This window comes from Mus caroli, unplaced genomic scaffold (genome assembly GCF_978045245.1).
Source record: "Mus caroli unplaced genomic scaffold, Mus_caroli_1 scaffold_4, whole genome shotgun sequence".
Taxonomy (NCBI): Eukaryota; Metazoa; Chordata; class Mammalia; order Rodentia; family Muridae; genus Mus; species Mus caroli.
Window position 1 is genome coordinate 148,618,283 of NW_028227259.1, and position 27,891 is coordinate 148,646,173.

The 27,891-nt window shown below is 45.7% G+C and overlaps 1 protein-coding gene across 2 annotated transcripts in view; it reads left to right on the forward strand.

Annotated features, from left to right (window-relative positions):
- Nucleotides 1-27,891, forward strand: part of Lmtk2 (lemur tail kinase 2) — a 94,496-nt gene that overhangs the window by 20,596 nt on the left and 46,009 nt on the right. The window contains exons 2-4 of one of the 2 annotated variants that reach the window (XM_021162666.2): nt 8,673-8,797; nt 13,311-13,455; nt 25,872-25,945. In XM_021162666.2, coding sequence (XP_021018325.1) covers nt 8,673-8,797; nt 13,311-13,455; nt 25,872-25,945 — 344 coding nt within the window. The remainder of the gene's footprint in view (nt 1-8,672; nt 8,798-13,310; nt 13,456-25,871; nt 25,946-27,891) is intronic. The other variant, XM_021162667.2, reaches the window with a different exon arrangement.

Consider the following 27,891-nt stretch of genomic DNA (forward strand, 5'->3'; position numbering starts at 1 on the left):
CTTGATGATCACTGAACAGTGGTGAGCAAATGTGGGCCACCCATTCTGCTGTTGTGATTAGCACGGTTAGAGCATGGGTGATGTGTGTTCCGAGGCCGCTAGTCTTCTGCCTAGGGTTCTTGTGGAATCTTTGATTCATCCATCGGCCCTCAGCGTGTGGTTGAGTGTATTTAGTGCTATTTTTTTTGTTTCCTCTTTCTAATATTAGAACCCATTGGGGAGAGTCTAGATCGTTTAGTGCTATTATAAAGGGTGTACTGTTGTTACTTTAGGCACACAGAAAACATTAGTGACTTAAGGTTCTATGTGTAGAAAGCTTTTATGATAGATGGGTTTGCAATTTTGATGTGTAAATCACTGTGGGACACACAGTGATTGTCCACAGTTTCCCTTAAACAGAGTGAGGGGGGCTCACGTTACATATCTCTGGGATGCAGAGCTGTACGTTGGGGTGTTGGAAGAGAAAGATGGTTTTCTTAGTTCTAATCTGCTTAGAAAGAAAAGCAGGGCTGAAGCAACAGCTCAGCAGTTAATAGTGTTTTCCTGCTCTTCCAGAGGACCCACATTAGTGGCTCACATCTGCCTGTAACTCCAGCTCAGGGGAACCCAGTTCCCTCTTTTGTCCTTCACAGGTACTTGTACTCATGTGCATATACCCTCCCCCCATACGTAAGTAGAAAAAAAATTCTTTAAAACCTCACAAGAAAAAGAAAAGCCAAAGCTCTGCATTTCAGAGGTGGGCTTTCTGGCAGGGCCAGTTTGGAAGATTGCTGGTGCTTGGCTTCAGGTCTCCTTTATCAGGCCAGCCCTGTGTCCCCAGTTCTCACCCAGGCACATGTTTGTCTTGTGTCAACTTCCCAAGGTGAGAGGGTCTGGGAAGTGGGAAGTGGATGTATTGTAGACAGCATGCCTCCCTGGAGCTTGGCTTGCCTTTGCTGGTCAGGGAGTGTGAACTAAGCAAGCCCCTCAGGGGTCCTGGGGAGACAGAGTGGAAAGTGGCCTGGATTTACTCCTGGGATCTCCAGCCTCTCCACCAGTAGCATGGCCATCTTAAGTTAGTTGGTTTTTATTTTGTGGTTCTTTTCTTTTTTTTCTCTTTCTTCTTTTAAATTTTAAAATTTTTAAATTTTTAATTTTTTGATTTTTTTGAGACAGGGTTTCACTGTGTTAGTCTTGGCTGTCCTGGAACTCCCTGTGTAGGCCAGGCTGCCCAAGTTCTAAGATGAAAGATATGCACCAGTACCACCTGGCTTAAGTTAGTTTTTAAATTGGACATGTGATGACCTACACACCTGTAGTCCCAGCAGTTGAGATAGGAGAGTTTCTATGACTTTAAAGCTAGCCAAAGCTACATGGCAAGATTCTGCTTCAATACAAAAACACAACTAAAACAGCAACAACATTGGGGCTGGGGTGATAACTCAGTCTGAGGTCAGTCCTTGGATCCCATGTAAAAGAAGCTGGGCATGGGAGGACAGGGCAGGCCTGCAGCCCCAGCATTAGAGAGGCAGAAATGCAGAGAGCTTTTGGAACTCCTTGGCAAGTCCCAGGCCGGTGAGGACCTTGTCTCAGAAAACAAGGTGAATGGCAACTGAGGTATGACAGCTGCATTTGTCCTCTGGCCTGTTCACATGCACACGTGTGCAGGTGCAGTTGCATGCACAAATGTGCCTATATACACATGAATGTGCACATACATGCACTCAGCCACAATTTCTGTATTGTGGGTATGAATTGTTCATACCACACCAGCACCTAAGACTGATTGTTCTTGGAGCTTGAGCCTTTGAAGAGGTGACTAAGTTAAAATACGGTCATCATGGTAGGCTCTTAATGCAGCCTGACTACTGTCCACAAGAAGAGGAAGTGAGGTCAAGGAGACAGCAGTGATATGCACACAGAAGACCATGGGAGGATGTAGTGAGAGGACAACATCAGCAAGGAGAAGGCTAGAGGCTACAGGAGAAGCCAGCCTGTTCCTTGAACTTCAGCATGCAGAACAATAAGGTGAACATATTGCTGGGGACCCCCAGTCTGTGGGATTTTATTTCAGCATATCAGTAAAAGTTATCCCCTTATAGAAGTATCCTCTGAGACCTCCTCCCCTTGCATTTGTGTATGTTTGTCTGTGTGTGTGTGCGTGCGTGTGTGTGTGTGTGTGTGTGTGTGCGCGCGTGTGTGTGTGCGTGCGTGTGTGTGTGTGTGTGTACGTGCATGCTCACAAGCATGAGTGTGCATATCTTTGCAGGTACACATGTATGCTTGTATTTGGAGACCAGAGGTCCATCTCAAGAGCCATGCACCTCATTTCTTTTTAGACAGTCTTTTACTAGGACCCGGGGAATCAGTGGTAGATTATAGGTAAGACCAGTCCCTGCCCCCATTTAGCTAGGGGCATTAAAGATCGTGTGATCAGTTCTGCGATGAGGAAATGCAGTCGGTGTCCAAAGGCAGAGCCTCACTTGAGACCCTAGGGATGGTTCCTACTGAGTGGTGGGCAAGGGCTGTGGGCTGGGCTGGTTGTCAGTTTTAGGTTCCTGGTAGGTAAGTGTGAGGCAGTAAAAGAAGGTTGCTCTGGTTACAGGGAGGGCCCCATGGCTCCCAAATGAAGAACAAGGGGAGCTCAGTAAGAAGCTGGACTGCAAAGGTGATAGGAGTCCGAGGATGCAGGACGAGGCCGCTGACGTCCTGCCAGCAGCTCGGTCTTGAGCTTGGGACTTGGGAAGTAACGCTTTCTGACTGCTTCAGCCGCCAGCTGGTGACTCTTTGTTGCTCTGGTCCTAGCAGACTGAACTCCAGTTTATTATCAACCTGACATCCTGAGTGTGGGGCCCAGGACCCACATTGTGGAAGGACGGCTCTGAGACCAACAGTGGCAAAAGCAGCAGCAAAGTAGTTGTGATGTCAGCAATGAGTGAGTAATAGGCAGGCCAGCTGCCCAGGGCTGGGCATCATTGTTACCGCTACCACCTCCACCACAAATCCAGGGCCTCATACATGCTAAGCCAGCACAGGCTAGCATGACATTATTGAGTTACATGTCTAGCTCTTAGGCTGCAGTCTTTTTTTTTTTTTTTTTTTTTTTCGTTTTTCGAGACAGGGTTTCTCTGTGTAGCCCTGGCTGTCCTGGCACTCACTTTGTAGACCAGGCTGGCCTCGAACTCAGAAATCCGCCTGCCTCTGCCTCCCGAGTGCTGGGATTAAAGGCGTGCGCCACCACGCCCGGCCTAGGCTGCAGTCTTAAATAAACAGGCAATTGGCTCTTGTAGAGCTGATTTGCCAGAGGTCTGAAGCAGCAACTATTTAAAAGGTGAGCCTGAAACATAGCAGAAAACAGCAATCCGAGGCTGCTGGAGTCTCGGCAGAAGGCTGGGGAGCTGACTTCTGCAGAGCGCCTGCTGGCATGTGGGAACAGTGTAGCCTCATTACGGATAATTACAAGTCAGGCTTGGTGGCTCACATGCAAATCCCAGCACATGCAAATCTCTCTTAAGTTCAAAGCCATCCTGGTCTACATAGCTAGTTCTAAGATAGTCAGGGCTATATAGTGACTCTGTCTCAAAAAAGAAAGGGAAGAAGGAGAAAAACTCTGTTACTATTCTGTTGGAGAACTCGAAGGAAGGCCTGTAGATCCTCACCTCAGATACCAGTCCTCCTCTTACCCTAGCTGCATATGGTCTCTCTTGAGAGGTACTAGCCCACACATGTGCTCAATTTAGTGACAGTACAAGACATTGTCACCTACAAAGCTTACACTTAAGAACTGTTACCCCCGCCCACCAAAAAAGAAAATCAAACAAAATAAACTTATAAAAAAAAATCTTTTAATATAGGCTGGTGAGTAGGTAATATAGGATGGTCAGTAGGTAAGGGCATTTGCCATACAACTCTTACAGCCTGAGTTTGATCTGTAGAACCCACAGTGGAAGAAGAGAACCAATTCCCAGAAGAGCTCCACCCAGAGAGATACATAATAAAAAATTAGGTCTCAGGCTGGGGAGATGGCTCAGAAGGTAAGAGCACTGACTACTCTTCCGAAGATCCTGAGTTCAAATCCCAGCAACAGCATGGTGGCTCACAACGATCTGTAATGGGATCTGATGCCCTCTACTGGTGTGTCTGAAGACAGCTACAGTGTACTTATTTATAATAAATAAATCCTTTAAAAAATTAGGTCTCATAATATTTTAATTAAGCTTGTGATTTTTGTGTTGGACTGGGTGTATGTGGCCTACAAGGTGTGGTCTTGAATGTGCCTGTTAGGGTTTTAAGGTGATGAAGAGCTCCTGTGAGGAGTCACCCATGCCAGGGTGGGCTTTTTCCACAACAAACTCAATGAGGGCCTTCAAGACGGCCCAGCAGCTAAGTTGCTTGCTGCAAAAGCCCAGTGACCTCAGTTCCATCACAGGACCCATGTAAGGGTGGGGAGAACTTACTCCAGGAAGTTATTCTGTGCCCTCCATAGGTGTACCCCCCCCCCCCCCACACACACACAGTTTGTGCACAGACAACTGTGGTTTGTTTGTTTTAAAGGCATTCATTGGTTCCTCAAGCTAGACTTTTGTTTGACTGTTGTTGATGCCCTTCCTGGGTGGTAAACAGACATTCTCACAGCATCTAGCCTGCCCTTCTTTAACTCTAGCTACCACTTAACCACCTGGCAAATGGGAGGACATTGTCCTTACACGAATATGTCAGCTGGGAACCAAAGAGGAATGACACACAGAGAGAATCAGTGGTGTGTGAGCCCCAAGGGATGTGAACATTGGTCATCAATTTCTTTTTACCAGGCGAGTCTCTAGTTAATTACACACGCACACAGGTTTCATTGGAGGTTCTGGGGACCATGCTCAGATAATTGGCTGGATTTATAATGGCTAAATTAATAGGCAGCTAGCAGCTCCTGACCCACTATGAGTCATTACTGGGAAATTACCACCCTTTCCAAATTACCTGTCTCTAAAGCAAATAGCATCTACCTACCTACCTCGTAGAGTTTCCCAAGTTTTCTGCTTAGTAAGTCAAGTACTAGATAGATAGCTATTAGAGGGCTCTGAAAACTGGAATCAGAATGCAGTGGAATGTGCTCTTGGGATGCCAGGTGTTTTTAAACAGTGTCTCGGGAGAAGCATATTAAGTGCCCCAAGCCCCTCATTATCCTCCTCCTCCTCCACTGTGGAGCCCAAGGAGCTGTCTGAGGGCACGGTGACAGGCTGTCACTGTGGATGTTTTTCTGTAGCAGACGATTGCTTTGTCTTGTGCATTTCTGAATGCTGGAGGCAGAGCCTGTTAAAGAGAAACTGGCTTCATAGTGTCCCGACAGTTGCAGCCAGGAGTCTTTCTGAGGCTGGCTTTCTGGTTTAACCACAGAGCTGGGGATTTCAGTTGTGGTTCCTGCTTCTAGAATTTACTTCCTTTCTGTGGTTTGAGCAAACCCAGGTCACCTTCCAGTCTGTGGCTTCATTTCCTCATTTTATAGGAGTTTTTCCTTCACTAGTGTAAGGAGGAAGGCCTGAAATCCCGAGACTCTACATAACAAGTGATGTACAGCGGTGTACCGCTGTAGTCCCAGCAACGGCAAGTCTGGGCTGGAGACTATTCCTGGAGCCCTCAGCAAGCTAGCCTGGCCTACATGGTGAAGTTCTAGAACAGTGAGAGATCTGAGGGCCACCACCACCTGACACCGTCCCCCCATATGCACTCATGTATGTACACTGGCATACATGTGTGCACCTGCCGTTGTGTACATGTACACACACACACACACACCCAAAAGGGATGGAGGAGGAAAACAAAACAAAGTACATAAGAAGGTAGGGCTGAGCTTGGCAGGACTCATTGTTAGCATGAGTTGTGAATCAGATCATTGGGCCAGCCTTCAGGCAGCCCTGTGATCCATTCTTATAAGAAATAGGTTAGTGCTTGAAAATTAAACAAACAACTACAGTAAGAGACAGGAAAGGTAACAATATTACCTTTGTAGAGTTTGGAGAAGGGGCTTAGAAGCCCACGCTGCGCATGAGTGTAAATGGTAAACTATGGGGCCAGGTGTGGTGACACATACCTAATTCTCACACAGAGGCAGGTGCAGCTCTGTGGGTTCCAGGCCAGCCGGGGCTATATACTGAGACAAAAGAATGAAAAAGTTAACCGCAGGAAGGCTTTAAAGCCGAGCTGTCTAGGGAGGGTGGGGACTTGTTCCTAGGGTGGGGACATGTTCCTAACACTTGGCCTCCAGAGCTGCTTTCCCACTACAGGCTCTGGGAATATCAGTTTTCCTTATCTGTGATGTGGAGCTGGTCCAGTTTCATCAGGTGTTGTGCCGATCAGATGAAATAATGCTGCATTTTATCAAATCTCAGATACAATCAATTATAAGCTATACTTTTCCTTTTGTACCATTATAAGCAAAGAATGCTGCCAGTTAAATCAACTTGGTTTAAGTGTTATGTCCTTGACATTCAGAGAAGTTAAAATGTAGTGGCAAGCTGGATATAATGGTACACATCTATAATTCTAACACTGAGGACAGAGAATTGAAAGCTTGAGGTCAGCCTAGATTATATAGCAAGTTCCTGTCTAGACAAAAAGGGGAGGGGGGCCTGGGAAGATGGTTCAGCAGCTAAAGCACTTGTCACTCAAGAAAGAAGCCTGGAGTCTAGGTCTCCTGAATCCATGTGAACACCAGGTGTGGGGCTGGCAATACTCGAGATGGCGTAGGGGTGACTGGTCCTATCAATGAGCTCTGGGTTTGATTGAGAGTTCTGCTATGAAAGGATAAAATGCAAAAATGATTGAGCAAGATATTGACATTGGTCTCTGGCTTCCAGGAGCATATGTGCACATGCATACACATGGGGAAAAAAGTGATGGACAAACTATGGTTTTAAAGTCAGTAAAATCTGACATTGGATATGAAAGCACTTGGTTATACAGTTCTCTAGGGTCACATTTGATCTTTATGCATCCAAGTGGAGTTATTAAAATTAAAATATGGTGGGCATGGAGAGATGGCTCAGTCAGTGAAGTGCTTCCTGAGTGAGCATGAGGACCTGATTTGACCCGTAGCATCTGTGTACAGATGCCAGCTGCAGTGGTACCCAGACGCAGTCTTAGTGCTGGCATGGCAGAAACAGGTACATCACTGGGCTTGCTGAACAGCCATTCCAGAACTCAGTGGGATCCAGGTTCAGAGAGACGTGTCAAAAAAAAGGAAGGTGGAAAGCTGAGCAGGGCAGCACGTTCTTTTAGTCTTGGCACTCAGTAGCTGGCGTATATTTTGCGGAGCTTGAAGTTAGTCTGGTTGGTTTATAGTGAGTTCCAGGCCAGAAATGAAATCCTGTTTGGAAAAAATACATATATTTCTATTTTATTTGTATGGGTGTAGACTGTGTGAATGCAGTGCCCTCAGGATTCTCCTGGAACTGGAGTTACAGGTGAATGTGAGCCTCCACTAGGACCTAGGAATCAAACCCAGATCCTATGGAAGAGAAACTGGTGTCTTTAACCACTGAGCTGTCCCCCAAGCTTTTTAGTAGATTCTAGACAAACCTTGGCTGATACAAAGGTTCCCTGAAGTCTTCAGCCCACTCCTCAGCATCTCTGGTAAGAATGGGGCATCAGGGTTGCTTTATAGTGGGGCTTTGGGGATAGCATTTGAAATGTAAATGAAGAAAATAGCTAATAAAAATGCCTTATTAAAAAAATAATGACTTTGAAGGGTTTTTTTTGTTTTGTTTTGTTTTTTTGTTTTTTGAGACAGGGTTTCTCTGTGTAGCCCTGGCTGTCCTGGAACTCACTCTGTAGACCAGACTGGCCTCGAACTCAGAAATCCACCTACCTGCCTCTGCCTCTGCCTCCCAAGTGCTGGGATCAAAGGTGTGCGCCGCCACCACCACCCTGCGACTTTGAAGGTTTTTTGTCTGAAAAAAAAAAAAAAATTGACCTCGGTTATTAAAAAGGAACTTAGTCCCTATTGGCAGTTCATTTCAGGCCTCTCAGAATTTCATCAGTGGATATGCACTGGGCTTTGGATCTGCTCATAAGGCATAGAGGGAACACATGATGACTTGATGGTGACAAGACCTTCTGGATCACATGGTCAGACAGAGTTCACTCCACCAGGAACAAGTCATGTGCCTCTGATGTGCTACAAATGCAGGACCCATGGCCTTTCCTCCTGTGCTGTTTGAGATTCTCCCTAAATATCTCTCTTCTAGATTCTTCCCAAATATCTGTAATCACTCCATAGTCTTGGGAACATCAGGCCACCCAAGTTAAAGGACGTACCACACATAACTGATCAGCAATCTCCAAAAGTGTCCGGAAGACTGAGAAACTGCCAGAAATTGGAGGGGAGGCAATTCAAGGGCAGCCTGAGGCTCAGCTCAGCCTGTGGACCAGTCTTGCCCTAAGATTGGGAAAGCACAATGCAAATGTAAGCTCTGAGCATTGGTGGAGCTCAGTGGAATGTCTGGGAACTTTCTCTGCAGTGCCTCTCTAAGTCTACTCTAGTTATAAGGTAGACAAAATTGGCTTGGCTTCTTCTAGAGTGCTTGAACAATATTTTTTTGTGAGTCCTCAGATCCATTCATATCCAGAATGTTGGTTCAGTTAATTAAAGTTGACTTGAGAATTCCATGTTTTTAACATAATTTCTGTTTTTTTTGCAGGAGAAGTACCTGTTGTAGAAGTTCCCTCCTTGTTTGTGATCCTGTCAGTGTGCAGTTTATTGATACTGATAGTGTTAATTGCAAACTGTGTTTCCTGCTGTAAGGACCCAGAAATAGACTTTAAGGTGAGCACAGATGGCATGGACATTTAAAATTATCTGCTGGTTTTTAAAGTGAATGTGGATATATGTGTGTGCACACACCCATATAGGGGTATATATTGAAGCCAGACTACAAGCTCAAATTCAGTCTTCAGTAACACTTGAGAACAGGGGTTTTCACTGACCTGGAGTTTGCTGAGTAGGGTAGACTCGCTGGCTGTCCAACCTCAGGGATCCTTTTTCTACCTCCCTAATGCTGGGCCTTGCAACCACATCCAACATTTTTACATGTGTCCTGGAGTTTGAACTCAGGTCCTCCTCATTGTACAAGGCAAGTAATTACTGACTGAGCCATGTCCCTAGCCCTAAAATATCTTCTGACACATTTATCAATAGCATTTTTGTCGATCACATTCTCTTGGGAACAAGGGTCAACAGACTTTTCCTTTTCTTGTATATAGAAGAACATTGTGGGCCACACAGTCTCTGTCATAACCTTCTCACCCTCCACCCTGCCATTGTCATGCTGTATCAATAACAGATGCTCTGTTTGTGCCAGTTTGATTGACAAAAGTAGGCAGTTCGGAATTGATCCATCAGGTGTAGCTTGCTGGCCTTACCTTAGGGAGTCGTGTGTGTGTGTGTGTGTGTGTGTGTGTGTGTGTGTTTGTGGTGTGTGTGTACATATTGCATGTGTATGTACGAGTACTCTCCTGTGTATGTTCATGCACACATAGAGGCCAGAGGTCAACCTTACAGGTTGTTCTTTGGGAGGCATCCCAAGTTGTTTTCTTGAGACAGGGTCTTTCACTGGGACTGGAGCTCATGGGCAAGGCTAGGCTGGCCAGCCAGTGACGCCAGGGATCCACCTGTTTAAACCTCCCCAGCAATTTGATTACAAGTGTGCATCACCATGTCCGGCTTTTTATATGGGTGCTAGGTACTGAACCCAGGTCCTCATGCTTGCACAACAAAGAGTTTACCAACGGAGCTATCTCTCCAGCCTCCTTGGAGCCTCTCTAACAATAAGCACTTACTGGTAGTGTGTCCTACATTTTGTTTTGATTTGTTTTTTTAGGTTTATTTATTTAGTAAATGTTAAGTATACTTCAGACACTCCAGAAGAGGGCATTAGATCCCATTACAGATGGTTGTGAGCCACCATGTGGTTGTTGGGATTTGAACTCAGGACCTCTGGAAGGGCAGTCCATGCTCTTACCCGCTGAGCCATCTCCCCAGCCCATGTCTTACATGTTTGTTTAAATGAGGAACGATGTGTGGTGATTGAGTTCATTGTTTATGGTCTGCACAGAAGGCCAGGCAGGGTTTGGCTTCTCTCAGGCTTTTGTATAGGCTGGCACATTTGTGATCACTACTTCACCAAAGCAAAGGGGTTTCCTCACAGTTTTCATATGAGGAAGGACACCAGAAACCTCAAGTTTGACTCTAAACTTTAATTCCCTAAAGAGAGCAGCACCTAGAAATTACTGCCCATCTGTTGACACATTAAGACCCCACAGCATTTGTTTAAAAGAGTGTATTAGCTGGGTATGGCTGCATGATTAACCGCAGCACATGGGAGGCTGAGGGAGGAGGGTTGCTAGTTGAAGGACAGCCTGTCTCAAAACTCTTTCATGCCAGTACCTTCTCTGTCCCCCAGACCCTCTCGTGCTATTTTTACTGTGTGTTCTCTTTACGTGGAGTCTGTGGCTCTGAGGAGATGGGGGAGTGCATTGCCCTCCTAGCCCAGCACTCTGCCCTGCACAGAAAACTAAGTGCAGGGGAGACCTGGAGGGACTCCTCAGCCCAGGCAACAGTCCGGCACTGGTGGCCTGTGGCCACCTGTGGGCTTTATGTATCAACACTCACCCCAGGCTCACATGGATGCACACATTTCTGTGGGAACGTCCTGACTTCTCCGTTGGGAGCACAACAATAGATAGAGAATCTAAAACCCCTGACCATCAGTCTTGCCAAAGGACTTTGCACAGAAACCTGGCCACTTGGGGACGGAGATAAAAGTCTGATGGGGTTGCTGATACCAAAGGCCGGCCTCTTCTCATGTTTCTAGATACCCCATCCTTGCCTTAGATTGATCTGGGTTGTTGAATGTGAGTATCCACAAGGGAGCCAATTGTGAGGTAGCTCAGAGTCTGGGATTGTGCATCACTTTGCAGTTAGTTGCCCCTGACCGATGCAGGAGCTGCACTGCTTTGAGCTCTCTGGCTTTAGTCTGTGACTGAATGAGTAGTTATGGACAATGATGTGTGGGTTGGTTTCCTTTGGACTTAGAATTTGGGAGTTTCAGGGGTTGAGTGTCTCTAACTGAGACAGTGTACAGATCAGGAAGCCAGGTGCCTTATCTCAGGATTTCCTCCTCCCCCTCCTCCTCCTCCTCCTCCTCATCTTCATCATCATGTGTGTGTGTATTACTACAGGGTGTCATCTCCTTGGATCTTTATAGAGTTATCTGGCATATCTACTGGTATGTCATAATTGCTGCCACATTTGAAATGACATTTTTAAGGGATGGTGGATGAGGTCCTCCTAACAAGAGAGGCTTGGTGACTGTACAAAAGAATGTACAGCTGAGAGCTGGGAAGGTGGTTCAGTGGATAAAGGAGTTGCTGTGTAAGCATGAGGCCTTGAGTTCAAACCCTGGAACCTCGAGTAAGGCCAGCTACAGTCGTACTGTTACCTGTTATCCCAGTGCCCTGTGGGGAGACAGAGGCAGAGACAGGAAACTTGCCAAAGCCAAAGGGACAGCTAGCCTAGCTTATACAGTGGAGGAAACAGAGAGACCCTGTCTGATAGAATGGAAGGCAAGGTCCAGCTACTAAAGTTGTGCTCTGACCCACTGGCATAGACACAAAAATGGAACTTTTTTCCCCCTCTATTTTCCCTCCCTCCCTCCCTCCTTCCCTTCCTCCCTACTCCCCCCTTCCTTCCCTTCTTTCCTTCCACAAAATCTCACAAAGCCCCTCATAGTCTTGAGCTTCTTGTCCTCTTTCCTCCATTTCCCAAGTGCTGTAAGCCACCATATTAAGTGTTGTTTCCCTTTTGATCCAGTGTCAACCTGCACAGAGGCTGGCTCTACCCAGCCAGTTCTGTACCATCACACCCAGAATCGACTTTCACAGAGCCACCTTTCAGAACCTCCTTTCCTTGCATGCAAATAGCACTAATGCCTGAGAATGTCTGCTCACATCTGTGCAGAAGCCTGAATGTTGGAAATTTCCCTTTGCTGTATAGGGTTTTTTCCTGTTAGTGGGCAGGGCTCTAAGGCAGCAAGGGAAAATGAAAAGAAGGACGCTGGCAGAAGCATGGAGGACTTTGTTCATGAGTCCGTTCTCTTGTCTATTCTGGGGTTCTAAGGGGTGAAGGAAGGAATGGTTGGTTAATCTTTTGTATCTTCATTAAGTCCACCTGGGCCCCCAGAGGACACTCAGCTCACAGGACTGAGACTAGGGGGAGTCAGGACAGCATCTGCCCATCATGTCATCGAAGATTCCCGTAGCGTGATGGGTGCATCTCAGGTAGCTTTGTCCTGTGGTGCTGGGATGGAGCCCTGATTCTGCCACATGCTTGCTTAGTGCATGAGTTACTTCCCAGCCCTCATTTTACTCTATTGTATTTATTTATTTTTGAGACATATTCTCTCTGAGTTGACCAGGCTGACCTTGAACTTGTACCGAGGCCTCCCGAGTAGCTGGGATCGGAAGGCATGTGCTACCATCCTCAGCTCCTGGCATAGTTTCTTTTTTAAAGCAGAATACCTTTATTATTTGTAACTCTGTGTATCTGGGTGTGTGCACAAGCACATGAGAATAGTCAGTTGTCAGTGCTATGGCAGGTGACAGCCAAACCCAGGTCCTCTGCCCTTAGCCACCGAGCCAGCTCCAGACCCATGTTAAATATTGGCTTGTTAGTTAAACTCTTGATTCACTAGAAATTACACTGTAGTTATAAGTGCACTTAGAAAATTTCAAAATAAAACTAACTTTGACCCAGTTTGCAAAAAGATTTGTGAAAGCAAGCAATGATTTTTGAAAGAATTATTTAATCTTTCAACAATTTTTGAGCCTTTTCTGTCCTTGAAACTTCTGAACTTGGGCAAGTATTCATTCCCATGATAAGTTCTGTGGGCATTTTAGAATTTATTTTTTTTTTAACATTAATCTGTCAGCTTCCAGAATTAAAGACATTCATTGCTTACTTTAAAATCTTACTTAGCCTCATTCCAGACATGGTGGTGCATGCGTGACGTCCTAGCCCACGGGGAGTGGGAATAGTAGGATAAGGAGCTCTGGGCTAGCCTGGGGTATGGGAGACCAGACTCACAAACAAAGCAACACAAAGGAAGAAAGCATCTTACTTGTTCTCTTGTTTGGAGGTAGCACAGTTCCTTGAGCTTTTTCCTAGAAGTAACTATGAATGGGGAACAGTTAGGGCAGGGTGTTCCAAATGAGCGGCGAGTGGACACTCCTTGTTTCAGCACTAACAGCCGCCTTTCCATATGCGCTTCTTTTGATTGCAGGAATTTGAAGACAATTTTGATGATGAGATAGACTTCACCCCACCAGCAGAAGACACCCCCTCCATCCAGTCCCCAGCAGAGGTCTTCACGCTCTCAGTGCCAAACATTTCACTTCCAGCTCCATCCCAGTTCCAGTCTTCTGTGGGTAAGACCTCCTGCCCTTGTGTCAGCCGTCCACGAACTGTTTCCGAGCACTGAGTATGGGAGCCGAGCTGCAGTGCTAGGCATGCTAGGCGCCCATTTTCTTCCTCTGCTTGTCTGTTTTCCTACTCCTGCAGACACTGCATCATGATAGTCAGGCTCGGGCTCATCTGCACAGTCTGTCTATCTCTCTGTGGTCCCGAAGTCTAGTGTAAGAATAAAACAGTTCTGGCTGGAGAGATGGCTCAGCACTGGCTGCTCTTCCAGAGGTCCTGAGTTCAATTCCCAGCAAATACATGGAGGTTCACAAACATCTGTAATGGGATCTGATGCCCTCTTCTGTCATGAAGGCAGACATGCAGATAGAGCACTCATATATAAAATACATAAATAAGTAAATATCTTTTAAAAAACCAACAAAAACCAGAACAGAACAGTTCTTCCTGAAACATTGAAATGGGAGTCTCAGAGGGACTTCCTGGGGCAGGGGCATAGCTCAGTTGTGAAAGTGCTTGCCTAGCATGCTGCGTTCTCTCAGTACTGTGTCAGCTGGGTGCACACACCATAGTCCTGACACTTGCGAGGTGCGAGCAGGAAGAGAGAGTTTGGGGTCAACCTGGGCTACACAAAACTCTTTCTTAAAAAAAAATGTGAAAAACAAAAGACTCATGTAGACCCTGGTAGGCTGCTTTCTCTAGCTCAAGACACTGCGGGTAGGGTTTGCTACCTGGCTGACGTCTATTGAGGTATATTAATTAGACTGGTTTTTCATAAGGCTTTTTAGAATTAGTGGTTTGATGAGATTCTATTTCCCAGTATAACTATAACTTCCTTAAAAGGAAGGCTGTTTAAGTCTTTGCAGGCACTGACCTGGCCTTACAGTTGCCACTGTACTGTGGGGTATGTTTAGGGCAGTATAAACCCAGGCTTAGCCTCCTGTAGGTCTATGACTAAGTTTCTGTTCTGTTGTTGTGAAAAGACATCGTGACCAAGGCATTTTAAAGAGAAAGCATTTAATTGAGGCTTGCTTCCAGTTTTTGAAGGTGAGGAGCGGGGCAGCACACAGGAGTGGTAGCTACGGTATATCTTGATCGGAAAGAAAGTTGGAAGCAGAGAGCCTGGGCCTCGTAAGCCCACCTCAAGTTACAGAGCCACTTTAACAGGGCTACACCTCCTAACTGTTCCCAAACAGTTCACTAGCTGTGGCTCAGGCATAGAAACATGTGAGCCTACGGGGGCCATTCTCACTTCAGTCACTACAGCATGCCATGACTCAAGGGAAAAGTAAGCTAGACCGAGCTGCTGACATCCGTGTTTAATACCAGCCCTCTAGAGGCAGAGGCAGGAGAATCTCTGTGAGTTCAAGGGCAGCTTGATCTACACAGTGAGTAGCCAACTACAGAGCTACTTAGTGAGACTCTGTCTCAAAAAAAAAAAGAAAAGAAAAGAGAGTAAGCTACAGAAAAGGTAGGCATGATAGTCAGAGGAGATGGCTCAGTGAGGGAAGTGCTTACCGTGCAGAAATGCACACTCCACAGCGCGCATAGAAAAGCCAGGCATGGCAGTTTTCTTCAGTTGCCCTAGGGCTGGCTGGGGGAGGATAGTGATAGGTGGATGCTTGGAGCTAGCCAAATAAGTGGGCTTCAGGTCCAGTGGCATAGCCTATTTCAAACAGTAAGAGTGGAGGGCTGCAGAGGATCCAGTGTCCTCTTTGGATATCTGGAGCCACCAGGAGTCCTGGTGGTACATGTACATACATGCAAGCAAAGCACTCAGACACATAAATAAATCCAAAACAACTTTTAAATGACATATAGTATATTTTAGCTTTAATTTCTCTAAATAATAATACTAAAGGGTAGACTTCAATCTAAATGGTGTTTAAAAGGAGTCCAGTGAATCACCAATATGTGTAAAACATGTAAGCATATAGGTGGTTCCCCTTTTTAAAAAAATGGTCAAGCAGGTAGAAAAAGTAAACAATGACATCAACAGACTGAAGCACTTCCATTCATGCTTGAGCTATTACAAGGAGTCACATTTTTATTTATAAGTACACTGTAGCTGTCTTCAGACACACACCAGAAGAGTGCATCGGATCCAGTTACAGGTGGTTGTGAGCCATCATGTGGTTGCTGGGAATTGAACTTCGGACCTCTGGAAGAGCAGTCAGTGCTCTTAAGCGCTGAGCCATCTCTCCAGCCCAGCTTGGGCCATCTTAACTTCAGCAGTAGAATCCCAGCCCAGATGAGTACTGGTGGGAGAGAGATCAGATTATGGAAGGGGAAAATGGTGGAGGTGACCTTGGAAATAGCTTGATCCAGGGCCCCCAAGTTCAGCCATCTTTTTACAGGCTTTGCATGTCAGCCTCATCCCTCAGGCAGTTCTCTCCTTGGAAGAGAGTGACTGCTGAGAATTCCATATCCTGGTCTTTGTAGCTTCATCCTTCTGGGACCAGGAAGCCACCTTGGAGAAGCATTCTGGGTGGCTTTACTTCAGCCACATGCAGAAGCATCACTTAGGAAGGTGGGGGCAGCTAAGAGACCAGCAGCTTCCCTTCTGGGTCTCTTGGGATGTTGAGGAGCACAAACAGAGGTGGGCATGAAAGCAGCTACCGGGAGCCAGGCAGCTATCCTTTTTCTGTCTTGGAGCCTCCTTGAGGTCACTCTTGGAGCTGGGGAGATGGCCCAGTAGGAAGATGGCTCACTGCTGCAGCAGCATGAGGACCTGAGGTTGCATTTCCCACGCACATGGAAGAGGGGGCCAGGCGAGGTGACAAAACTGATAGTCCGGAGTCACTGAGGTATGCCGTTTCAAAAGCTGAGGCGGGGACCAACAGAGGAAGGCTCCTGCAGCTGCTTGGCTTCTGGGACACACAGGTACAGACACACAGTGCATACAGTCCCCATCACGTGTCAGGAAATAGGAAGAGAGCATTTTTAGCTTCTCTACTTAGAATATTCAACTATTTTTATCATCCTGGGATATAAAAGAACTTGCCATCCTTGGCACTAAATCTAGACGACATGAAAAAAAAAATTGCCAAATGTGATTCATAAAATAAAATACTCTGTAATAAAACATATACTATATACCAGCTAGACATGGTAGCAAAAAATATTTGTAAAGTACATTAAACAGTTCACACAAATATTTAAGAAATCGAAGAGTAGCCATGTGGTGGTGGCACATGTCTTTAATCCCAGCACTCGGAAGGCAGGACGGGTGGATCTCGTATGAGTTTAAGGACAGCCTGGTCTATGGAGCTAGTTCCAGGACAGCCAGGGCTACACAAAGAAACTGTATATGGAAAAACAAAACAAAACAAAAATTTAAAGAGTGACATGGGGCTGGGGAGATGACTTAGCTGGTAAAGTGTTTGAGGACCTGAGTTTGAACCCCAGAACTCAAGTACAAAGACTGTAATCCCAAGACTGGAGAGACTCAAGACAGGCAGACCCCTGGGGCTCACTGGCCAGTCAGCCTGGTCTACTTGGCGGGCTGGCGGGCTGGCGGGCTTCAGGTTAGTGGCTCAGAAAACAAGACACCTAAAGAGTAATACTGAAGGTTGCTTGTGTGCTCGCCTAGATGCTCACGCACACCTAACAAGGAAGCAGTGCTGGGTCCCTGGAATACGTAAGCCTAGGATACACAGGAAAGTGGTGCTGGGATGAAGCTGAAGTGTTCATACGTGTGCACAGAGAGAACATCACCGAGCTAACAGCATGCCCGCTTGTGCAAGGTGATAACATGAGGAGGAGGAAAGAGGTTCCCTGAGTAGTTTGTGGAGAGTGGGAAGGGAGCTTCCAGAGATCACATCTGAGCGGGAGGGCCTTTCCTTCATCCCACAGGCCTACTTCCAGTAGCTTATCGTTAAGAACCAATTGAGTAGGTCGGTTCAAGAGGTGCAAAGTAGAAAATCCCAGCACGGTGGGCAGTAAAGGCAGAGGTGCTGGAGGCGCTGGTGGTTTCCTGAGGGAGAGGAACTATTGACAGTGGCCCGTGTGTATTCTGGGAGTGAGCTATGTCTGATTGTGAGAGATCCTTTCACACTTGATCTGTTCACAAGCAACTTTAGAAGCTCTGCCCACCTTTTTCCCTTTGGGGTGGGGATGGGGATGTGTGTGTGTACACTTGTTAAAATTTTTTTTTGGTGGGGACAGGCATCTAATGATTTAGCTGTGGCTGGTCTGGACGTCACTGTGTAGGCCAGACCGGCCTGGAACTTGAAGAGATCAGCCTGCCGCTGCCTCCTGAGTGCTGGAATTAAAGGTGCACACTACCACACGTGGTCGTATAAACACAAACTATACACTCTTGGTCCTGAAATCAAGCCCAGAAAAGTATTTGTAATGAAATGTCCTTCTTTGTTTCTATCCAGACGTTTTTCTTTTCTTTTTTTTTTTTTTTTTTTTGGTTTTTCGAGACAGGGTTTCTCTGTATAGCTCTGGCTGTCCTGGAACTCACTTTGTAGACCAGGCTGGCCTCGAACTCAGAAATCCGCCTGCCTCTGCCTCCCGAGTGCTGGGATTAAAGGCGTGCGCTACCACGCCCGGCTTTTTTTTTTTTTTTTTTTTTTGGTTCCAGACGGTTTTCTATCTATCTATCCAGACGTTTTTTGTTTGTTTGTTTGTTTGTTTTTCTGGGGGTTGGGGGACAGGTAAGAAGACCTCACTATGTAGCCCAGGCTGGTCTTAGCTTGTGGTCCTTCTGCCTCAGCCTCTTAAGTCCTGGAATTATAGGCATGTGCCACCATAACTAGCTTCGCTAGAATTTCTTAATGCAAAACCTCCCATCCCACTCTACAATTTAAGTATTTTGTTTCTTTTTTAGAAGGCTGTTTTTGTAGAGCAGTTTTAGATTCATAGCAAATTGAGGAGTTGCAGTGGTCTCTGGTATAGCTCTTTCTGCATAGTCCTCCCTTCTTTATTCTGTTATCATGGTAAATACACTGTTTGGTATTGTGCTATGCGTGAGTGTGTGGCGACACAGGCACGCATGCTCACGCACAGATCCATGCATGTACAGGGCAGGGGAGAATGTCAAGTGTCATGCTGTGTCAGTCTTTAACTTACTCGCTTGAGGCAGGGTCTCTCAGTGAGCCTGGAGCTAAGCTGATAACCAGCAAACCCTGCTGCTCCTGTTCTTGCCTCTCGAGGACTGGGCACAGTGGGGACGCATCTGGGCACAGGTCCCCGTGCTTGTGCAGCAAGTGCTTCTCTCTGTCTGTCTGTCTGTCTGTCTGTCTGTCTCTCTCTCTCCCAGCATCCCCTCCAGCCCCGCTGTGGACAGCTTGAAGGTCCGTCCACTGCATTACATTCTTTACTGGTTACTATGACAGAGTAGCTGACAAAGGCAGTGTAAGATAAAAGGGCTATTTAGGTTCACAGTTCGAGGGAAATGCAGTAGGAGACGTATCTAGATGTGTGTCTCCTGGGTGATTCCAAAGCCACTCAGCTTGACAGTAAAGATCAGCTGCCATTCCGGTATGCACTGAAGATCTTTGCTTGTCAATAGGAACACGTAGTTGATTCTTGCTCATAAGGTCTCCACACTTGCATTTGTATGCTCAGCATAGTTGATCTGACTAGTCAGTCTCAGCTGGGAGATGTTTTATTGTTTTTATTCTACAACTATTAAAGTAAAGCTCTGTGTGGCCAGAGAGATGGCTCAGTGGTTAAGAACGCCTGCTGCTCTTGGAGAGGACCTGAGTTTGGTTCCTGGCACCTCGATGTCAGGTGGATATCATGTTATCTGTGGCCCCTGAGGCCAGCCCCCATACACTCACGATTCAACAGTAAATAAAGCAGGTGGCAGGCAGGTTCAGTGTAGAGAGGTACTTGTGCCACTTGATGGACAGGCAGCTTGCGCTCAGCCCTCGGAACCAACGTGTTAGAAGGCAAGAATGGACTCCCATTCATTGTCCTCTGGCCTGTGTGTTTGCTGTGGTATGCACAAACCTTCCATTCACCCCCTACAGTAAGCAGGTAATCAAATGAAAATTGAAACTAGGAATTTGTAGAAATGAACCAGTATCTGTTGTTAAACTTTTGATGGGTGTTGCTGGCTGACTCTTCCTCAAGAGTGCTACAGTTTATATGCCTGCTGGTCAGGCAGGGATCTGTATGCTGTTGGTTAGGAAGCTAAGGTGTTATAAATTGATACTATGTTGATATAAACTTAGAATGTTAACTATAATCTCCATGGTAGCTGCTAAAATAAAATACAATAAAGATGTCAAAGTGTTTTACTAAATAAACTACACATAGAGGAAAAGGATTTTGATGAACATGGTCTGATCTTACTTTCATTCATTAATTAATGTAAACATTTAGTGTTGTTGTTTAGGTTTGGGGGGGTGGTAAGTGTGTGTGTGTGTGTCCCCTTATTCCTGTCTCTGCCTCACAGCTTGGTATTACAGGCAAATATTGCTACACCTGACTTCTGTAATGTTGGGGATCTGAACTCAGTTCTTCATGCTTGAGCAGCAGGCACTTTGACCACCCTAACTGTCTTTCTACATTTAGTTTTTGAGACAGGGTCTCATGAAGGCTGGGCTGGCCTGTGTATGTAGGTGAGGATGGCCTTGTACTCTTTGTCCTTCTATCTCCTAGTGCCTTCATGTCCAGCATCCTGATTCAACTTTCATTCATTCTTTGCTTCTGCTAAGCTCTGTGGTGTAGACTTTCTGCTCTCTTTTGTTAGCTAACATGTCTGCTCTGTCCTGGTGCCTCGTTTTCACTATGAGAGCCTAACTGGTAACTGGAGCATGGGGCTTGCACACTGCTATTACATTCTGTAGGCTTTTTTTTTTCCCACTCTCTAAAATTTCCTTTGACACTGTCTTAGTCAGGGTTTCTATTCCTGCACAAACATCATGACCAAGAAGCAAGTTGGGGAGGAAAGGGTTTATTCAGCTTACACTTCCATGCTGCTGTTCATCACCAAAGGAAGTCAGGACTGGAACTCAGACAGGTCAGGGAGCAGGAGCTGATACAGAGGCCATGGAGGGATGTTCTTTACTGGCTTGCCTCCCCTGGCTTGCTCAGCCTACTCTTATAGAACCCAAGACTACCAGCCCAGGGATGGCACCACCCACAAGGGGCCCTTCCCCCTTGATCACTAATTGAGAAAATGCCTTACAGTTGGATCTCATGGAGGCATTTCCTCAACTGAAGCTCCTTTCTCTGTGATAACTCCAGCTGTGTCAAGTTGACACAAAAATAGCCAGTACAGACACTTTAATTTTTTTAATTTCCATAAATCCAGTGTATTTTCCCCTTTCATTGTGTGTGCATTTGTTTCTCTCTCTCCTTCCTTCCTTCCTTTCTTTCTTTCTTTCTTTCTTTCTTTCTTTCTTTCTTTCTTTCTTTCTTTCTTTTGTTAGTAAAGACTTATTTATTCATTTTATGTATATGAATACACCGTTGCTCTCTTCAGTCACACACTAGAAGAGGGCATCAAATCCCATTACAGATGGCTGTGAGCCACCATGTGGTTGCTGGGAATTGAACTCAGGACCTTAGGAAGAGCAGTCAGTGCTGTTAACTACTGAGCCATCTCTCCAGCCCCAAAAGTATTGCTTGCTTGCTTGTTTGTTTCGAGACAGGGTTTCTCTGTGTTGCCCTGGCTGTCTTGGAACTCACTCTGTAGACCAGGCTGGCCTTGAACTCACAGAAATCCACCTGCCTCTGCGAGTGTTAGGATTAAACATGTGAGCCACCATTACCCAGCTTGTTTCTTCTTTCTTTCTTTTTTTTTTTTTCCGAGACAGGGTTTCTCTGTGTAGCCCTGGCTGTCCTGGAACTCACTCTGTAGACAAGGCTGGCCTCGAACTCAGAAATCCGTCTGCCTCTGCCTCCCAAGTGCTGGAATTAAAGGCATGCACCACCACCGCCTGACACCCAGCTTGTTTCTTAAAAACCACTGCCAGGTCTGGCGTACTTAATCTCTCTGCCTCTTCTATGGGTTTTATAGTTTCAGCTTTTAAATGTAGCTCTCTGATTTGATCTCTGTTTTAAAAGAATTTTTTAAAGTGTGTGTGTGTGTGTGTGTGTGTGTGTCATAGGTGTGCCTGATGATCTCTGCAGTCAGAAGAGGATGTCAGTCCCCAGGAACTGGAGTTGTAAATGATTGTGGCTGCCATGCTGGTGGTGGGAACTGAATCTGAGCCTTGTTGATTGATTGATTGATTTCTGTCCCTGTTCTTCCCAGTTCTTTCCTCTCATTTTATTTGAGAGTGTTTGTGTGAGTGTCCATGCATGCATGCGTGCGTGCAGGAAGAGAGAGAAGCATGTATGTGTATCAGTACACATGTCAGGATAACTTGTGGGAGTTGGTTCACTCCGGTAAGCTCTGGGCATTGTTAGCGGGCACCTTTACCCACCGAGTCGTTATTCTTGCCTTTCTAATCTGTTGTGCACACTATAGGTTAAGACATTTTTTTATTGTTTGTTTGTTGCTGTTACTGTTTTGTAACCTATGGTCTTGTGTAGCCCTTCAACAATGCGTGAACAATGGTGTTCTGTCTCCACCTTTCTCCCAAGTGCTAGGTTCACAAGTGTGTGCCACTATACCTGGTTTTATGGGGTTGGAACCTGTACTGGCTAGTTTTGTGTCAACTTGACACAGGCTGGAGTTATCACAGAGAAAGGAGCTTCAGTTGAGGAAATGCCTCCATGAGATCCAACTGTAAGGCATTTTCTCAATTAGTGATCAAGGGGGGAAAGGCCCCTTGTGGGTGGTGCCATCTCTGGGCTGGTAGTCTTGGTTCTATAAGAGAGCAGGCTGAGCAAGCCAGGGGAAGCCAGCCAGTAAGGAACATCCCTCCATGGCTTCTGCATCAGCTCCTGCTTCCTGACCTGTTTGAGTTCCAGTCCTGACTTCCTTGGTGATGAACAGCAATGTGGAAGTGTAAGCTGAATAAACCCTTTCCTCGCCAACTTGCTTCTTGCTTCAGGAATAGAAACCCTGACTAAGACAGAACCTGAGACCTTGAGCATGCCAAGCCAAGCATTGTACTGACTTAGCTATCTCCCCAGTGCAAGGATAAGATTTTAGTTTCATTCTTTCACACGTGGTTATCCAGCTGTCCTGTGAGCAATGTCTGAAGACCCCATTTTTTCCCACTGAGTTGTAGTGGCATCTTAAAAATTTTCTCTTCAAGACTTTGTTATTTTTAATTATGTATATATGTCTGAGTGTTTTACTACAAGTTTGTGTATGTGTACTGCATGGGTGCCTGGTTCCCATGGAATCCAAAAGAAGGTGCTGGATTCCCTGGAACTAACATTAAGGACTGTTGTGAGCCACTATGCTGGGAGCCAAACCGGAGTCTACTGTAAACCAGTGAGTGCTCTTAACTGGGAGTAGTCTTGCTGACCACTTTAAAATATGTATTTGTTTGTTTGTTTATTTGGATGTGTGTGTACATACTTGTTTGTGTGTATGTGTTTCATGTGGGTGCAGATGCCCATAAAGGCCACCAGAAGCCTCTGGGATTGGAGTTATGGGCTGTTGGAAGGGAAACCTTCCAGTGTGGGTGCTGGGAACCAAACCTCTGGGAGTCCTTGGGAAGAATAGTAAGTGAGCACTGAGATTCCGTGTATGTACTTGTCTACTTAGTGTGTGCATGTGGGTGGCATGGTCCTTATGTGGAGGCCCTGGAACAGCTTGTGGAGGTTTGTTCACAGCTTCCACCACATGGGTTCTGGGGATTGATCTGTCATTAGGTTTGGCAAGTGGGAACCTTTACCCAGTGATCCATCCATTTTGTCAACCTCAATATCTGTTTTTTAAAAATCACTTATCACATTTGTTTGGATTGCTTTTTAAATCTTTTTTGTTTGTTTGTTTGTTTTTCCTGAGACAGGGTTTCTCTGTGTAGCCCTGGCTGTCCTGGAACTCACTCTGTAGACCAAGCTCAAACTCAGAAATCCACCTGCTTCTGCCTCCAAAGTTCTGGGATTAAAGGCGTGCGCCACCACTGTCCGGCTACTTTTGTTTTTGTTTTTTGTTTTTTGAGACAGTATTTCTCTGTATAGCCCTGGCTGTCCTGGAACTCACTTTGTAGACCAGGCTGGCCTCGAACTCAGAAATCCATCTGCCTCTGCCTCCCTAGTGCTGGGATTAAAGGCGTGTGCCACCACTGCCCGGCCGGCTACTTTTTAAATCTTAACATTTAATATATTTTCCTTTTGAAAATTTCATCTTTATTATTTTTAATTATGTATACATGTGTGTTTGCATCCGGGTTTGTGCATGTTAGTGTAAGTACCAGCGGAGGACAAGGAATCAGGCCTCCTAGAGCTAGAGTTACGGACCTAAGCTATCATGGAGGTGCTGGGAGTAGAACCCAGGTCCTTTAGAAGAGCAGCAAACTCTCTAAGGCATTGGACCATCTCTCCAGCCCGTCTCTGTTTTTTATTTTGTTTGTTTGATGTGATTACAATGAAGGTTACAACTAACACCCTACATTCATAAAAACTGAGCTTGCATGGATGGCCGCTTCAGTGTACAACTTACAGATTAGACTGGAAAAGTCAGTGGATGAGAGTGCTTGCATGTGGGGGGGCCTAGGTTCAGCCCCCATCGCCTCAGAAAACCATGAAATGGAGTTGTCATGCATGCCTGCAAGCTCAGCATTGCAGAGGTAGAGAAAGAAGAATGAGAACGAACCCTTGACTACAGAATTGAAGGCCATCCGAGGACACATGAGAAAGTCTTAAAAGCAAATAAGATTGATCACAAATGACATCTTTATACATTCTATGTCTGTTACCATAAGTTTATAACTTTTACACATCTAATATTTTACATCACCTAAGAAGTAAAGAAGAGGAACTGGATCCCAGTAATCCAGTGATGTTGGTTTGCACTTAACTCTTCAGTTGTACTGTGGGGACCGCTATTCTTCACACAGTTCTGACTTGTCTATTTTTCCATCTCACACTAAAGGGAATAAATAAATGTCCTTTAGCATTTACTTTAGGGCAGGCATATTGGCAACATTGCTCATCTGAGAGGCCTTCATTTTTGGAATGTGGTTTACCACATACAGCATTCTTATGGAAGGTCTTTTTCTCCCAGCATTTATCTTGGGAGCCCACTGCCTTCTGGTCTCCATTTCTGATGACGGATTGGCTCTTCCTTGTATTTAGGATCCTCTGTACACAATGAGTCATCTCTGCCCTCCCAGGAGTCTCTGGCTCTCTGCAGTTTGATTGATTGTTGGGGTCTTGTGTGTTCTGAGTCTGATGATATTTGTTTACTGAGATTTGGGATATGGAGACCAGAATTTGGATAGCAGACCAGTGTCTACCTTTCTTTTTTACTTTCTTTTTCTCCTCTCTTCTCTTTTTTGCCTTTGCCTCCCCTTATGTCTGTATTGGTCCACTTGATAGTGGACCAACAGAATAAGCTATTAAAGTGAGGCATCAGAAACCACATCGTCAGCATTGAAACCTGAGACTCTGTCATTAGGTTGAAAGAGATGCTTGTGCATTTGTTTTTACCTTTATCAGCACAAATACTCAATTTATATCAGTAGTTTTACTTTATAGGTTATGTATTTGGCACTTATTTAAAGATTTTATATTCATTATTTGTGTGTGTGTGTATTTTTTTTTAAGATTTATTTATTTATTATATGTAAGTACACTGTAGCTGTCCTCAGACACTCCAGAAGAGGGCGCCAGATCTTGTTACAGATGGTTGTGACCCACCATGTGGTTGCTGGGATTTGAACTCTGGACCTTCAGAAGAGCAATCGGGTGCTCTTACCCACTGAGCCATCTCACCAGCCCCGTGTGTGTGTATTTTGTGTGTGTGTCAGAGAGAGAGAGAGAGAGAGAGCGAGAGCGAGAGCGAGAGCGAGAGCGAGCTAGCTACAGAGGCCAGAAGAGAGCCTCACATCCCCTGGAAATCACATCCCCTGGAAATGGGATTGCACATGGTTTTAAGCAACTTGATGTGACTGCTGGGAACCAAACTTGGGTCCTCCGGGAGAGCAGTATGCTTTCTTAGGCATGAGCCATCGCTCCAATCCTTATTTATTTTACTTTAGTTAAATACCTTTGTTGTTGTTGTTGTTATTGCCATTGTTTTAATATAGAGATTTTTGGGTTTTTGGGTTTTTTGAGATAGGGTTTCTCTGTGTAGCCCTGGCTGTCCTGGAACTTACTCTGTAGACCAGGCTGGCCTCGAACTCAGAAATTTGCCTGCCTCTACCTCCTAAGTGCTGGGATCAAAGGTGTGCATCACCACTGTCTGAAGAGACAGAGTTTATTATGAAGCCCAGGCTGGCGTCACGATCCTCCTGCCTCAGTATTCCCAAAGTCTGGAGAACCTGAACCACCATGATATTGCTGTCCTCCCTAGATGCTTATAGTTTGAATGTTCTCTCTCTCTCTTTTCTCCCAGAAGGTTTGAAGTCTCAAGTCGCCCGCCACAGTCTCAACTACATACAGGAGATGGGGAGTGGCTGGTTTGGAAAGGTAATGTGCTCCTTCCTTCCTTCCTGTTCCCTCTTCTTCATTCTAAAGGTGATGTTTTAAGGCTAATTATGATGGGGACATGTGACATTATACAGGTTAGTACAGTTCTCATTACCCCACAGTGCCACTGTGAGGTGCCGTGAGCTCAGCTGTGCTGGGCACAGAACTTTCTAGGAGACTGATTTTGCTTAGGCTGCTGTAATAAAATACCACAAACGGTAGTTGATTGGGCGACTGGTGAAGGTTTATAGATGGCACTTTAAGCCATCTTCTCACATGGCAGAATGGACGTAGATGAATGCTTTCTGGGATCTCTTCTGGGTTTTGTTTTGTTTTTGAGGCAGGGTTTCTCTGTGTAGCCCTGGCTATTATGGAATTCACAGTGTAGACTAGGCTGGCCTCAAACAAAGATTTGCCTGCCTTTGCCTCCCAAGTGCTGAGATTAAAGGAAGTACCCCATCAGTCCTTGTGTTGGGATTTTTGTTGTTCTGTTGACTTTTTTAAGAGGGAGGGATCATGTTGATTGAGGTTCCTTTATTGGCCAGGTTGCTCTGAGCTCCTAGGCGCAAGTGAACCTTCTGCTTCATCTTTTAAGTAGCTGGGGCTGTGTATGTATATTGTTGTAACTAGTTTGAAGCCCTTTTTTATACATCCTAAAGTCCCCGCCTCCCTCTGTGTCACAGTGGTGGCTTGTTGTCAGCATATGAGTGAATGATAGGAGGGGGTACAAATGTTTTCAATTGTGTTTTAGTAGAAATCTTTCTAAATGTTTTCAATTGTGTTTTAGTAGAAATCTTTCTAAAAATTTTTGGGTTTATTAGCTTAAAACTATTAAGAAAAAGAAAGGCATGGATTTTCAGAAGCTTTTTATCTTCCTTAAGTTTAATTATTTATTTTCTTCTGTCTTTCCCCTTCTCCCTTTCTCTTCCCCTTCTAGCACTTAAACTAGTTTGGGTTGTAAATACTAACATTGAGTGCATCCAAAGGCTTCGACTTTGAATTCTTCAGGAGGTTAAGCCATAACCTACACAAAGGCAGTTCTACTGCAGATGCTAAGATGCAAGCAGGGGAATTGGCTGGAGCTTGTGCAAGCATCCAAGTAGCCGTGTAGGGTAACAGTGTGCTCTTAATGCAGGAGACTGCTCCTACTGAGCACTCTGTAGCTTCCCGTCATTCTCTGTCTAGGGTTGAAGCATCGCGAGCTTTCCTCCTTTTAGACAGAGTCTTGCAATGCGTTTGACCTCCCTGTCTTTCTACCTCAGCTTCCCGAGTACTAGCATAAGAAGGGGTGAACCCCCGACATCCAGATGTGTTCTATTTTGTGGGTGCAAAGCGGCTTCAGCCTGTTTCTTTATCAGGGTGCAGGAGAGAAGGAGGCAGTTGTGAGAGCAAAGTCCTGGGCAAGCAAGAGGTCAGGGGCCAATGGCACATTTGAAAATTTGGTCTTAGATGCAGAGGCAGTGTCTTTCTTGCACTGGGGCAGAAGCAGATGGTGTAGATCTGGGCGCAGGTGCTCCCATGGGTGTTACCTCAGTGGAGAGGCCAGTTCTCTCCAGAGGAGAACAGTGGAAAGATGTGTGGAAGTTTGAATAGAAGGTGTGAGCACCACTGGGGAAAGTGGGCAAGTTTAGGAGTTGGTGCTCCGGGGTCTGAAATGTAAGGTATCTGTCTAGATGAGTGAATGTGGCTGCTGGGATTGTAGGAAAGATGTTTGCAGGTGAGATAAAAGAGTGCAAAGCTCCGAGGATGGAGTAGTGTTTCACCCAGTCAGAGTGCTTGCTGCACTAGCAAGAGGACCAGAGTCAAATCACAGCATGCCGTAACACGGCAGACAAGGTCTATACACACTTGTAACCCCAGCACCAAAGGATGAGGGAGGGTCTTGCTGGCTGCCCGCCTACCTGAGAAACACTAGCTCTAGGTTCAGGGATAGAGTGTGCCTTGAA